At 36.3% G+C, this 13,728-nt stretch overlaps 1 protein-coding gene across 1 annotated transcript in view; it reads left to right on the top strand.

The window, feature by feature from the left end:
• The window catches only part of LOC116273020 (retinal dehydrogenase 2), a 59,667-nt gene that overhangs the window by 16,719 nt on the left and 29,220 nt on the right, over nt 1–13,728 (top strand). Inside the window, exons 4-6 of the mRNA XM_031661966.1 lie at nt 1,093–1,154; nt 3,139–3,267; nt 3,395–3,508. Coding sequence (XP_031517826.1) covers nt 1,093–1,154; nt 3,139–3,267; nt 3,395–3,508 — 305 coding nt within the window. The remainder of the gene's footprint in view (nt 1–1,092; nt 1,155–3,138; nt 3,268–3,394; nt 3,509–13,728) is intronic.

The following is a 13,728-nucleotide window of genomic DNA, read 5'->3' as shown; positions in this document are numbered from 1 at the left end:
TTTGTCAGAATAATTTTGTATGATAAATGTGATTTAGATGTGTTGAGAGACTGATAAACAATCTGATTCATATCAATTCTCTTTTCCCAACCCACACAGTCCTCCTGTCCCCACCTTCATTTCCACCCCTAGTAGTTATGCTTTCATGAATATTAGCTGAGTGTTTTTACTTCCCTTGGGGGACTGCTTTTGAGAGAGAAAACAAGTATCGGTGAAGTGGCCAAAGGGCTGGCAATGGAGGGAAAAATACTTTGCCCAGTACTGAAAATGAAAAGCTATCTACTAAAAATGAGCCATTCTTTGGTAATTTTAATTAACCATTTAAAATAATTCAGATAAAAGCAGTGACATTTTCCTAAAGAAGAATTTGGTTTGGACTTCCTATCTAATTATTTCAGTTGCCTATTACTCCTGTAAGTAAAATAAGGTTATTAAGCTTTTCTCAAGCTTTTTTTCTTTTAGCCCCTAGGACATTCTCATTTCTGTGTCTAGTTTGGGGGCAGATGCTTTGGATTATTGATGGAGGTCTTGTTAGAAATGGACTTTTACCTTCTTTAAATAGCCCTGGACATGCGTATATCTCACCACTACCCAGGAAGTACATTTTGACACCTGGATTGAGTTATGAAATTTATCTTTTACTCCTCACTTTTTCCAGTTGCCCTGCATTTTTAATTTGCCCAATAGCATTTTACTTAGTTATTTAAAGGTTTGTTGACTCAGTTTTTAAATCAAACAACTGTTCTACATGTTATTTTAATACTTAACATAAAATTCATGTTTTACATATTTTTCAGCTCTCCCCTCTGCCACCCTGAGGACTTCTAGTATCATAAATTTGTCTTTCATTTTGCCTTAGAGATCCTTTCCTCGGTACTGCGTTTGGGTGCCTGAGAGAGATATTCAGAGATACCCTGTGCCCAGTGTTAGGCTTCTACAAGCTTTCATGCACAGCTGAGTAGGACGTTTTTCAACTTCATTTCTGTTTTTGTTTTGTTTTGTTTTGTTTTTGCAGACACCGAACTTCTCCCTCTGCAATTTTTTTTTTCCTGATCTAAACTTTCTGGGAGTGATCAAGCATTTTTCTTTCAGATGGAGATTATTTTACCTTTACAAGACATGAACCCATTGGAGTGTGTGGACAGATCATCCCAGTGAGTGTATCTCCTCGCACCTTGTATTTATTTTCATTTGACCCAGTTCTCTTAAAGACACATAAAACGTGGTCCTCAGCGATGTGTGTTTTCCATTACTGGGGGAAAAAAAAACTGAGCTCATGTTGTTGACATATCTTTAACAGCCTCCCTGCAAATGCTTATTTGAACAGGTTAATAGGGTTTCAGCTCTGTTACCAGGAGTTGAATTCTCAAGTCATGGAATTCTCATGATTAAAATAAGCAAAGCACAGTGTATTAATAACCTGCCCTTCATTATTATGTCCATTCTGCTTATGGAAAATTAATGCTTTGTTATATTTATTTTTTAGAACTGTGACTCACCATCCTTCCAAGCATATTATTTTATATGATCTTTTAATCCCATTCTTTCCCACTGTTTCTTTTCACAAGAATCTAGATAGAAGATGCTACGGAAGACACAGCAGTACAGTTAACGTCACAGACATAATTGAAACCATGCCGAGCTGCTGTGTGTCTTGTAAAGAGAAATAGATGTAGTGCTTAGTGTTTGGGTTGGAACATTAAACATTGTGCTTTTGTTCCTCTCTCTCATACACAACCTTTGTATAATACAAAACATGACCAAAGCTTCTAACAGTACTAGCTAATAGTTCTGGCAGGGATTTCAAGGGGATGCTCAGAGTTTAACTCTTATAGTATAGACAGGAAGTTTTCCGTTTCCAAAATATAGTAGTATAACTCAAGATAATCTTTGGCATTGGGAACCAAAGATGTGGGGAAGGTATAATATTTGTTTGAATAATTGATAAATCCCAGGTTACTGTGAAATTTATTAGAGAATGCAAAGGTAAAATGAGAGGTTTGGGTTAAATTCTTTCGCTCCTAAAGGCCCTAGGGAAATCCCACTTGGATCAGCTCTGGGACGAGGTCTGTCACCTTCCTTGTAGGATTCAAACTTCCCTTTCTTGCCCTTGCCCACACTCTCAACGCTGCAGCTTCACTGACAGGACAAGAGTTGCTTGTCAGCCAGCTCTGGCTCAATTACTGCACTTCAAGATTTATACACTGTAGATGGAATTAAAACATTACTGTGGACTCCCAAGTTTATAAACAACTAAGAGGAAAAGAAATTGGGTGTTTGGTGAAGGCAAGACACTTGTATATTTTTGCAAGCTTGCCAGAGCCAGTGAGAAGCCTTCAAGGATGGCAGCTGAGATGCTTCAGGCAGAAACACATTGTGGTCAAGGGCTGAAGCCAGGGGATGTGGATTTCTGTTTTCTTTCTTAATGAAATTATCAATGACACCTGATAGTACTGAGGTTCATGCCTGATCTTGTGACAATACAAGCTTAATATCCTTTTAAAATCAGTTTAAAACATTTTAGACCCCAGCCTCATCTACTCATGTAAATGTACTGTAGTCTCCAATAGCTTCTTTTACAGTGGAAAACAGACAAATGAAAATTTTTGCATACTCATAAGTATATGCACTTTATTTTTTGTAATCATGTATGTTCGTGACAATGTGTGTATCTAAAGAAAAAGTGCTACCTTGAAATACACAGTGACTTAACTATAACTCATAGTTAGAATTTTCTTTTCTAGTTCTTCCATGTTGAAGAACTTTTCATACCAGTGTGAAAATTCTGATGTAAAAATCTGAGATGCAGGAAAAAGTTTTCATACACGAGAACTTATTGGAACCAAAGCCTAATTTAAAAATACATGAAAACAACAGTGACTCCCTTTTCACCGTGGGATTTCTTTTGGTGGGTAGTTGAAATACAGTAATTGGTTGGTCAGAGAGAGAAGGAGAGATTTCCAAGGTCAGTGCTATTCTATTCTTAATGAAGTAATTGAAAATCCAAACATCTATACTTTGTAGTGGTCAAGATTTATGTTGAGGACTAGTTTGAGAAGTATGAGAAGTCACAGCTTGAAAACAAAGTAGTGGAGGAATATTTTTCCATCTATCAACTTTGAGTTTTTTCCTTTTCAGTGGAACTTCCCCCTGCTGATGTTTGCCTGGAAAATTGCTCCAGCCTTGTGCTGTGGCAATACAGTAGTTATTAAGCCAGCAGAGCAAACACCACTCAGTGCACTCTACATGGGAGCCCTCATCAAGGAGGTAAGAGAAACGGACTTCAGGAGTGCTTCTGACTCCCCTTACAGCTGGAGCCTACTAGAGCATATCTCATTTAACATGAATGCATCAGCTTTCATCAGCCACCTTTCCTCCTGTTCTTTTTTCTTAGGCTGGCTTTCCTCCTGGGGTCGTCAATATTTTGCCAGGATACGGGCCAACAGCTGGGGCAGCAATAGCTTCTCACATTGGCATAGACAAGATTGCGTTCACAGGGTCTACTGAGGTAGGTATCTGAAAAACCAGGGATTAAAGAACAGTCTTGCGCATGAGTTGAGGGGTTACAAAAACAATAAAATTAGTACCCATAGGCTAGACACCAAAAGGGCAGTGAGTACCGAAGCCCACAGAGGATAACATCGGTGTCATAGAACACTGGTGGAAGTGAAAGCAAAGGCACACAGGGACCATTTGACCCCACAGATCTCTTGAGCATTTTTGTGATATCGTCTGTTTAAGAACTATCCCAGAATCTGGGGTTCCAGCCACTTTGTTGAGTCAAGAACAGCAGTGGCAGAAGCAAGTTAAGAAGCTAGAAGTCTAAACTAGGCTCTGGTAAGGATAAGAATGGAGACACAAGCTTTCCCTTCTCATTGTTTGGACAGATCCTGTAAGTACAATTGGAATCTCTATGCCCCATGAACCATAAGAGATGATATAGAGCAGGGTTCAGCACATTTTTTCCTGTATAGGGCCAGAAAGTAAATGTAGATTTTGTAGGCAATGTGGTCTCTGCTACAACTACTCAGCTATACCATAGTATCACCAAATAGTCATAGATAATACTGAGTGTGGCTATGTGCCAATTAAAGTGTATTTATAGACATGGAAATTGGAATTTTTACATATTTTTTATGGATTACAAAATAGTAATCTTTTTATTAAACGTGCAAAAACTGCTTTTAGCTTGTAGGCCATACCAAAACAGCAGGATTAAATTTGACCCATGGACCATAGTTTACAGATCCCTGTTACAGAGTCACAAGTCAGCTTAGGAAGATTTATAAATGTTACTCAAATGTCTTTGGTTCAGGTAACATATGATAAAGTCTTATTCATTGTTTCAAGTAGAACCTCACAGATGACATCATCATTGAACAAAGGATGTCTGCAGGTCTAGAGCGGTGCTGTCTAGTAGAATGAGAGCAACATTTGTCATTTAAAATAGGCTAGTAGCCACATTAAAAAATAAGTGAAATTAATTGGAATAACTTTAATCCAGTACTTTCAAAATATTTCAACATATAATCACTATAAGCTATTAACACAATATTTTTCATTCTCTTTTTCATGTTCTTTCTTGGAAATGTATGTGTTTTACACGTACAGCATATCTCTTCAGACTAGCCACATTTCAAGTTCTCCATTGCCATGTGTGCTACCATATTGGGCAGCACAGATCTAGAAACGTTATATCAGTTGATACAGAGTTAATTATACTTGGTTAAACTGACTCACAGTAGTAAATTTAATAAAAGATTTATTAATAAAGTTGAATATCAATTCACAGATTACTGAGTTTTGTGTTTGTCAAGAGTTAACCTTGTTTGTTTCTAAACATTTTATTCTAGTTGTACTTGTTACTGTAATTTTGCAGTTTAATGAAATATTTGAATCAAACAGTTTAAGGCTTTGAAAATATTTACTAAAGGCTAGATACTAAGAAAAACTAAAGACGCAGTCAGTTAGGAGTAAGCAAGACAACTGTAAAATACTTGGGAAAAATAGAATGGGCACCTGGAATTGCTTTGCAAATGTTTTTAAGTCCCTATTTCACTTTAAAGAAATTGAAACCAGAAATCATAAATAATAATTTAGGGGTGTGATTTAATCAGAAGAGACAGTTGGACCCATAATTAAAGAAAAGTTATTGGTTCTATATCAAAAGACTGGAGAATGAATATATGTATTTTTGAAACCAAAATGAAATATTTAAAGTATCTTTTACTGCTTTAACCTTTTTCTGCTGGCCAACCAATGGTCCTGATTGAGTCAGTCAAGAGGCTTCTATTGTGTAATTTTTTTTTTTTTTTTTTGAGACGGAGTTTCACTCTTTTGCCCAGTCTGGAGTGAAGTGGCACAATCTCGGCTCACTGCAACCTCCGCCCACCATGTTCAAGCGATTCTACTGCCTCAGCCTCCCAAGTAGCTGGGATTATAGGCACCCACCGCCATGCCTGGCTAATTTTTGTATTTTTAGTAGAGACGGGGTTTTGTCATGTTGGCCAAGCTGGTCTCGAACTCCTGACCTCAGGTGATGGTCTCCAAAAGTGCTAGGATTACAGGCATGAGCCACGGTGCCTGGCCTATTGTGTAATTTTTGTAAATAAAAATGACAGCATAATGTATCAAACAAGAGATAACACCTTGCCGTGTCAGTACCTACATCTCTGCCATTTACTTTTAATAGCTGCATAGAATACTCTTACATCAGTGTATCATAATTTAATCCTGTATTTTTAATCCTGTATTAATGTACTCTTGAGGGTGTTTTTTCCACTTATAACAGACTACTGAAATAAAAACCATTGGAGACCCAAGAAAAATCTTACTTGTGTGTGTGTATATGTATTTATAAATCTTTAACTGTATACACGTATGTATGTATGTATACACACACGTGTATAAATGTACATATTAGACACTCAGTTGGATATGGTTCTAGAAGTGGAATTGCAAAATAAAAACATATTTATAACTTGCTTACCAAGAAGGCCTTAGAGTAATGGTTTCATTTATAAGAGGTCTTTTTATGTTAGGTATGTTAATCTTTTGTTTATTGTAGAATTTGAAAATATTCTTTATTCTTTGCTTTTTAATTTTTTATAAACAGTTGTTTGCCATGTGTAGATTTTAAATTTACATGTAGTCCTCTCCTTTAGTCTTTCTCTGACAGCTTCTGGATTTCCTGTCATTTTTGAATGACAGGAAATGTAGGTACTGACATGACAAGGTGTTATCTCGTTTGATATATTATGCTGTCATTTTTATTTACAAATCTTTAAGATTATACAAATGGCCCTAAATATTTTCTCTCAGTACTTTTATGGTTTTGTTCTTGTTTAAATCTTTAATCTGGTTGGATTTATTTTCATGTATAATGAAATGTGAGGGTTGTTTAATAAATGAATGTTCAGTTACTTCAAAACAATTTATTAAACAGTCTACCCCTTTGTAACACATCTGAATATAACGTAACATTACATGATACATTTCTATATGTGATATATTTCCATATATACATGTTGGCGTAAACGTAATTTGATTAAAAGTAATGGCAAAAACAGGCCGGGCGCGGTGGCTCAAGCCTGTAATCCCAGCACTTTGGGAGGCCGAGGCGGGTGGATCACAAGGTCAGGAGATCGAGACTATCCTGGCTAACATGGTGAAACCCCGTCTCTACTAAAAAATACAAAAAACTAGCCGGGCGCGGTAGCGGGCGCCTTTAGTCCCAGCTACTTGGGAGGCTGAGGCGGGAGAATGGCGTGAACCCGGGGGGCGGAGCTTGCAGTGAGCCGAGATCGCGCCACTGCACTCTAGCCTGGGAGACACAGTGAGACTCCGTCTCAAAAAACAAACAAACAAACAAAAAAAAAGTAATGGCAAAAACTGCAATGACTTTTGCACCAAACTATACAGGAAATTTCTGTTTTAGAGCTCATAATTTTGTCTGTTCTTTCACTACTACTAGACTGCCTGAATTACTAGGTTTTATAAGATGGTTGTTACCATAATGTAGGCAAGATACCTTCTTATTTGGTTTTTCAAAGCCCATTTATTCTTTTAGAAGACATTTCAAATTAATTTTCTAAGCACCTTATGTTACTCTGAAAAAACTTTCATTGGAATTTTGATTGGCATGACATTACATGTCTATATTAAAATGAGGAGAAGTGTTGTCTTTAGCATATCTTGTAGTGCAGGTCTACTAGTGATGATTTCTCTCAGCTTTTGTCTAAAATTTTGTCTTCACTTTTTAATAACTTTTTTCTGGATATAAAATTCTAATGTGACAGTTTGTGTTTTGTTTTATTTTACTTTCAAGACTTTAAAGATAACATTCTAGCATGTTTCTGACTTTACTGTTTCTGATGAGATACAGCAATCATTCTTATCTTTATTTTACTGTAAGTAATGTTTCTTTTCCCCCAGACTGGTTTTGAGTTTCTTTTTGTCAGTTTTCAGCAATTTGATTGTGATGTGCTTTTGTGTATTTTGTTGGTTCGTTAAAATTTCTGCATCTGTGCGTTTATAGTTCTCGTCAAATTGGGAAACATTTTGACTATTATTTCTTCAAATCTTTTTTTTGCTTTCTACTTTCCCCTTCCATTTACAGATACGTTAGATCATTTGTCATTATCTCAAAGGTCACTGGGACTCTTTTATTCCTTTGTGCTTCCGGCTAGGTAACTTTCATTGTCATCTTTGGAGTTGATATATTCTTCTGTAATGCTTAATCTGCTTCAGAGATTTCATTTTTAAGTTCTAGAAATTCCATGATTTTTAAAATAGAAGATACTTTCTTCCTCACTACACCCCCTCATTCCTTTTTAAATTTATGTAGACATATCTGTTTTATAATCCTTGTCTGTGGCCGGGCTTGGTGGCCCACACCTGTAATCCTAGTACTCTGGGAGGCCGAGGCAGGTGGATCACCTTAGGTCAGGAGTCCGAGACCAGCCCGGCCAACATACTGAAACCTCAGCTCTAGCCAGGCATGGTGGTGCACACCTGTAGTCTCAGTTACTCGGGAGGCTGAGGCAGGATAGGAGGCAGGTTGCAGTGAGCCGAGATCACACCACTGCACTCCAGCCTGGGCGACTGGAGTGAGACTCCATCTAATAATAATAATAATGAAATCCTTATCTATTTTAACTTCTCTGTCATTTCTGGATTTATTTCTTTTGACTGGCGTTTTTCCTGTTTTTGTTGTTTTTCTTTAAAGAATGCCAAGCTTTTTGAACATACAGATTTTGTTGTTTTTCTTTAAAGAATGCCAAGCTTTTTTTTTTTCTAACAGGTAGTTAAGTTACTTGAGGTTCAGCTTGTCTCTTTTGGAACTTAATTTTAAGCTTTGTTAAGACTAGTTTATTCTTATTAATAAGTGGAAGTCCTGCTGAGGTTTCCATTGAATGTTCCCAGTGTTCCACAAGATCTTTCTTATCTGTCTGGTCAGAACTCAGTGAGACCATCATATTCTGCATTGGTCTCCTTATCTCCTATTGCAATCTAGAAAGTTTTGGCAAAAAAGGATTTCCTTTGTTTTCCTTTTCTCTAGATTCGTAGTCCCATACTGCCTGATGTCCAGTGGTTGAATAAAACAAGTTCATATACTTTTCCAGTTGTTTATAATGGTAAGACAAGTCCAGTGTTGGCTGCTCCATTACAATTAGAAGCAGAAGTCTCTCTGGCACCTTTTGATTAATTTTGATACTGTTCTTTGGTTTTCTTTAGGTTTTCTGCAGATCGCCTTTACAGTTAATGAGGTTACTATTTTATTTACTTCAGTTGGTCAAACCAAAGTGTTAGGAGTACAACCATAAGGACATACTGGATTTGAAAAAGCCCTAGATTTAATTAATAATTGAATATTTAAGAATCACTTTCATAAGTAACTCCTTTTTCATCTTTGAGTAAGCTGATTTGCTTATCAGTTTAGTCTTGATTTCATAAGTCTTACTTTCAGAAGATGGCAGTTTCTGGTCATATATGAAGATTTGTGGGGAGCACATTCTCTTTGGAGTCTATCCCTTAGGCCTTCTCAGTACCTCCAATAGTATCTTATGTATGGTAAACATACATTGTAAATATTGGTTGCTACATGAATGAGGAAAGACTGAATTTGGTAAATAAAAACTTTATCTCAGAGCTAGAAGGTGAGGTATCAGTACAACCCTTCCCTTCTTTAAAATGCCACTGTAAGCATAGGGTTTACTGTTTTTCACTTCATAGCTATACAGTTATGGACCAGCCACTTGGTTTTGTACAAAATCGGTTTAATAATAGCATACATACCTGTTTCTCAGGGTCGTGAGAATGAAATGCAGTATGAGTTTGGGAATTTTTAAGCAGTAAGCAATTGTTAGTTTGTAATATGACATCAGCATCTCAAGAAGGGAGAGATCTCTAGGGGTTGGATGGTCTCTCAAGGTTTCAAGACAGAGGGATTTGGTGGGTCTGTAGGATATGGATAAGTAGAGTGAATTGGGAAGAAGGGGCAGTGTTAGTCAACAACTAGAAGAGGGGAACACAAAGTCTTAGTGGGACAGCATGGGGATTGGGAAGGGACTGAGGAGAAATGTTGGGAGTCAGATGAACTGGAAAATAATACGGTACAAATCAAGGCATTGGAAAGAATTCTGGGTCAAAAAATTGTAGCCAATATGTAGAAGATATCACAAGAAAACTATATACCAACATGTTATGAGTATAGATGCAAAAATCCTAAGCAAAATACTAGCAAACGAAATCCAGCAATATATAAAAATGATTATATACCACGACCAAGTGGGATTTATTCCAGGAATGCAAGGTTGGTTTTATATATGTAAAAAAATCAAAGTAAATATGCCATAGTAATGGAATAAAGGACAAAAAACAAGTGATCATCACAGAAGAAATATGTAGAAAAATGTTCACAGCAGCATCATTCCTAATTGCCAAAAAGTGGAAACAACTCAAATGTCCATCAAATAAGCTGATTAACAAAAAGTGGTCTATCCATACAGTGGAATATTATTCGCCCATAAAAAGGAATGAGGTATTTATACATGCTACAGCCTGAATGAACCTTGAAAGCACTATACTAAATGAAAGAATCCAGTTACCAAAGGCTATGTCATGTGACTATGTGAAATGTCCTGCATAGGCAAATCTATAAACAGACAGTTGATTAGTAGTTGCAAAGGACTGGGAGAATGGAAAGTGACTGCTAATGGAATATGAAGTATCTTTTGGGGTATTTATGTCCTCAGATAGAAGTAATGGTTGTGATGGATACATAACTCTTAATATACTAAAATCCACTGACCTGTACACATCAAAAAAGTGGATTTTATGGTATACAAGTTACATCTCAAGCTGTGAAAAATCAATTTTACAAAGTATTAAAGGCTTTGCATTTTGGATATTAATAGCCAACATTGATTTAGCACTTACTTTGTGTTAAGTACCTGCTAAATACTTTGAATCCATTATTACAACAACCCTACACCAAAGTGCAAAGTGTGGCTAAGAGGGGTTAAATTACCTGCCCAGGGTTACATGCTAGTAAGTTGTAGGGCTGAGAGTCACACATTCCATATTACAGTGGTACACTGCCTCTCAGGCTAAGGGACTGTACACCCTCCCATAGGAGGAGGGAGCCATTAAAATTCAGAGTGGCATATTAATGGGGGTACTTAAGAAGGATAATTCCTCAGTGCAACATGCTTTGTTGAATGAATGGTCAAAAAAGAAAGGTCACAGACACACTGCAACTCCATTTTTCTTTTTTTTCTTTTTTTTTTTTCCTAAAATTCACTTCAAAATTGCATGGTTAGCTTCTTTAAATATCATTTGTTACAATATAAGGTTTCCGTTTCACACTGTCTGATATAGGACTTGAAAGTTTTAAACTTAGGTTGTTTCAAGTCAATTCCACAAACATTTATTGAGCACTTATGTGTCTAGCACTGTGCTAGATCTTGGAGAGGCAAAGGTGGTGTTTTGTGTGACTCAGTCTAGCCCAGGCAATAATCTGTGAATATGTAACTATTATAGTGTGGTGTGTTATGGGAGCATGGAAGAAGATGAGAATTCTCTGCATCATTACCTAAAAATGTTACGATTTTCAAGATGCTAAGATCAAGGATAGAACTGAAGTTCTGTCATTTAATATAATTTTCAAAAGTATCTGTATCTAGGAGAAAGGCATTAGTTGAAGATATTTACATTTGAATGAAAAGCTACTTTATTCAAAGATAAAAGTTATTTTAAGATAAAAGATAATTCTCCATCTTAATTCCACAGTTGTTAATATTCACAACCGGGAAGAAGAACTTAAGACTGTCTTCCTTTTCTCTTACCACTAATGTCTTTGGAAAAAAGGGAATTGTAGTTGTATGGGAACCAAAATACAAAAAGAACTTCGAGAAAAGGAATGCTAGCTGTGAGGACCCTTGTGAGTAATGTGTTGTTTGATATTGGCAGATAATCAACAAATACTGGTATCATTTATTCTCAAAATCATTTCCTATGCCAGATATTAAAGAACCAGTACTTTGTAAAAGCTCAATACATATTTTGCTGGAAGGTAGGATGGGATATTAGGTTTCACTGCTTCCTTTCAATAGCAAATGCAGTTTGGTTTTTGTGTGTGTGTGTGTGTGTCTTTCCTGCAGTTGTAGTTTTAACAGGCATTTAAACACCAGAGCTGCAGATTTTATGTGAATTCAGTGTCTATCCTTAGAAGTCTCTTTAATAATAGGATGTGAAAAACCTTATAGAGATGGGGAAATAAAAACAACACAGCCCTAAGAACCTAAATCATACCAGATGGGACATGTTGAGAAGGGTAGTTAGGGTCCTTAACTCTTGGTAGTTGAGCCAACACTGAACACCACATGCTCAGTGACTGCTAAACATGGAGCTTCAGTGTTCTGGTGGGAGTAGGTAGTAGTCAGGTGGTGCAAAAGTCTGTAAAAGCTGGAGAAAATAATAGGTTTTCTTCAACAGTGATTTCCCATGAATCGTCTTTGTACACTTCAGATTATATTCTTAACCACATTCAGGGCAAGTTAATGTCCATATACAAAACTATGCAGATTGCTTGTCATAAGCAAAGATAATCCCAAGCTGAACAGTAAATGATCAATCTGATTAAGCTAATGATCAACAAAGACCAACCCATACAATTTAACATTACTTTAGGATTTTTACAGCTTTAATGAAGTTCAGCCTGAGTTAATTTCTCTTCATCCTTTACTCTCTTAAAAGAAAATAAAGTACTCCTCAGTGCTTTCCTAAAATGAAAGTTTGACAGAATAGTATATCACAACTCTATACTTTCCCTCTCTGTAAACCAACTAAAGGAAATCATCACTTTTTCAATAAGAAGTTCTGAACACAGTCTTCAAATCATGCTAAAGGAATCAAGATGAAATATGTAAGAGTCATATCAGAAAACTAGACAATTTAAACATCTATTATACTTGAATGGATTCATTCACAGTACATGTTGTTATTCTCTCCAGACCTCAGATATCCCAGCTGTAGATTAGAGATGATTGTACCTACCTCATGGATTGTGAGGATGAAAGATGATTTGAACGTGTTCCCTGGAAAGTGTGTGTAGGTTATTTAATCTACAATACAATAGTGTAGAGAGAGGGTCACTAGTGAGAGGTGTTTAGATGGATACTAATCTGTTAACCCACATTAATAGATTGATGCCATTATAAAAGGGCTTGCGGTTACACATTCAGTCTTGTGCCCTCTTGCTCTTCCATCTTTCACCATGGGATGACACCACAAGAAGTCCTTCACCTCATGTGTGTATCTCAAACGTGGACTTCCCAGCCTCGAACTATAATTTCCTTTCTCTATTACGTATCCAGTCTGGGACATTATAGGTAAACTGAATGGACTAAGAAAAGCTAATATATCTAGTGTGTTTAGCACAGGATCTAATTCTTAGTAAAGTGTCAGCAAATATTAACTGTCATTGTTTTATATTTATTTTTAAAATGAAGTTTACGGGACAATTAATGCTTGGGGAAGTGTGGTATAATAGATGAGGCACTGGATTTGATCCACCAATCGTGGATCAAATCCCAGCTTTCCTGTGGTGTGAGTTTTGGTGAATTATTTAGTCTTTTCTTTCATGTCTTCTTCCATTAATAAGGCCTATGAATCACTCCCTACAGGCTCATTTGAAGATTAAAATAATGTATTTGAAAGTTTCAAGCATACTGCTTGGCATATTGTAAGAACTCAGTAAATATTAGTTGAATCTGAAACTTCCATTTGCATATAATATTTATATTATTATATGCAAACTTCCATTTGCATATATTTATTATTATATGTAGCAATAACTACATTCTGCTGTCCTCTGGCAACTTTACTCTCCTTTTGTTTATTTTGTAGCTTTTGTAAATATTTTACAAATAATTTTGGCTACCAATAAGTGTTTTTTTGTGTATGTTTGCTCTTCTATTTCACTTCTTGGAAGACTGCCTGGGTGCTTGCTTGGATAAACTGATGATGAATCCTTTTTCTTTTTTGGTAACATAATGTACTGGATTTAGAATACAGTACAGGAACAGAGGAGCTGATTTTTTGAAAAGATTAACAAGATAGACCACTAGCCAGACTAATAAAGAAGAAAAAAGAAGAATCAAAAAGACACAATAAGAAATGATAAAGGGGATATTACCACAGATCCCACAGAAATACAAACTACTA

This window comes from Papio anubis, unplaced genomic scaffold (assembly GCF_008728515.1).
Source record: "Papio anubis isolate 15944 unplaced genomic scaffold, Panubis1.0 scaffold313, whole genome shotgun sequence".
NCBI classification, from domain to species: Eukaryota; Metazoa; Chordata; class Mammalia; order Primates; family Cercopithecidae; genus Papio; species Papio anubis.
This window is presented reverse-complemented; position numbering and strand designations above follow the sequence as displayed.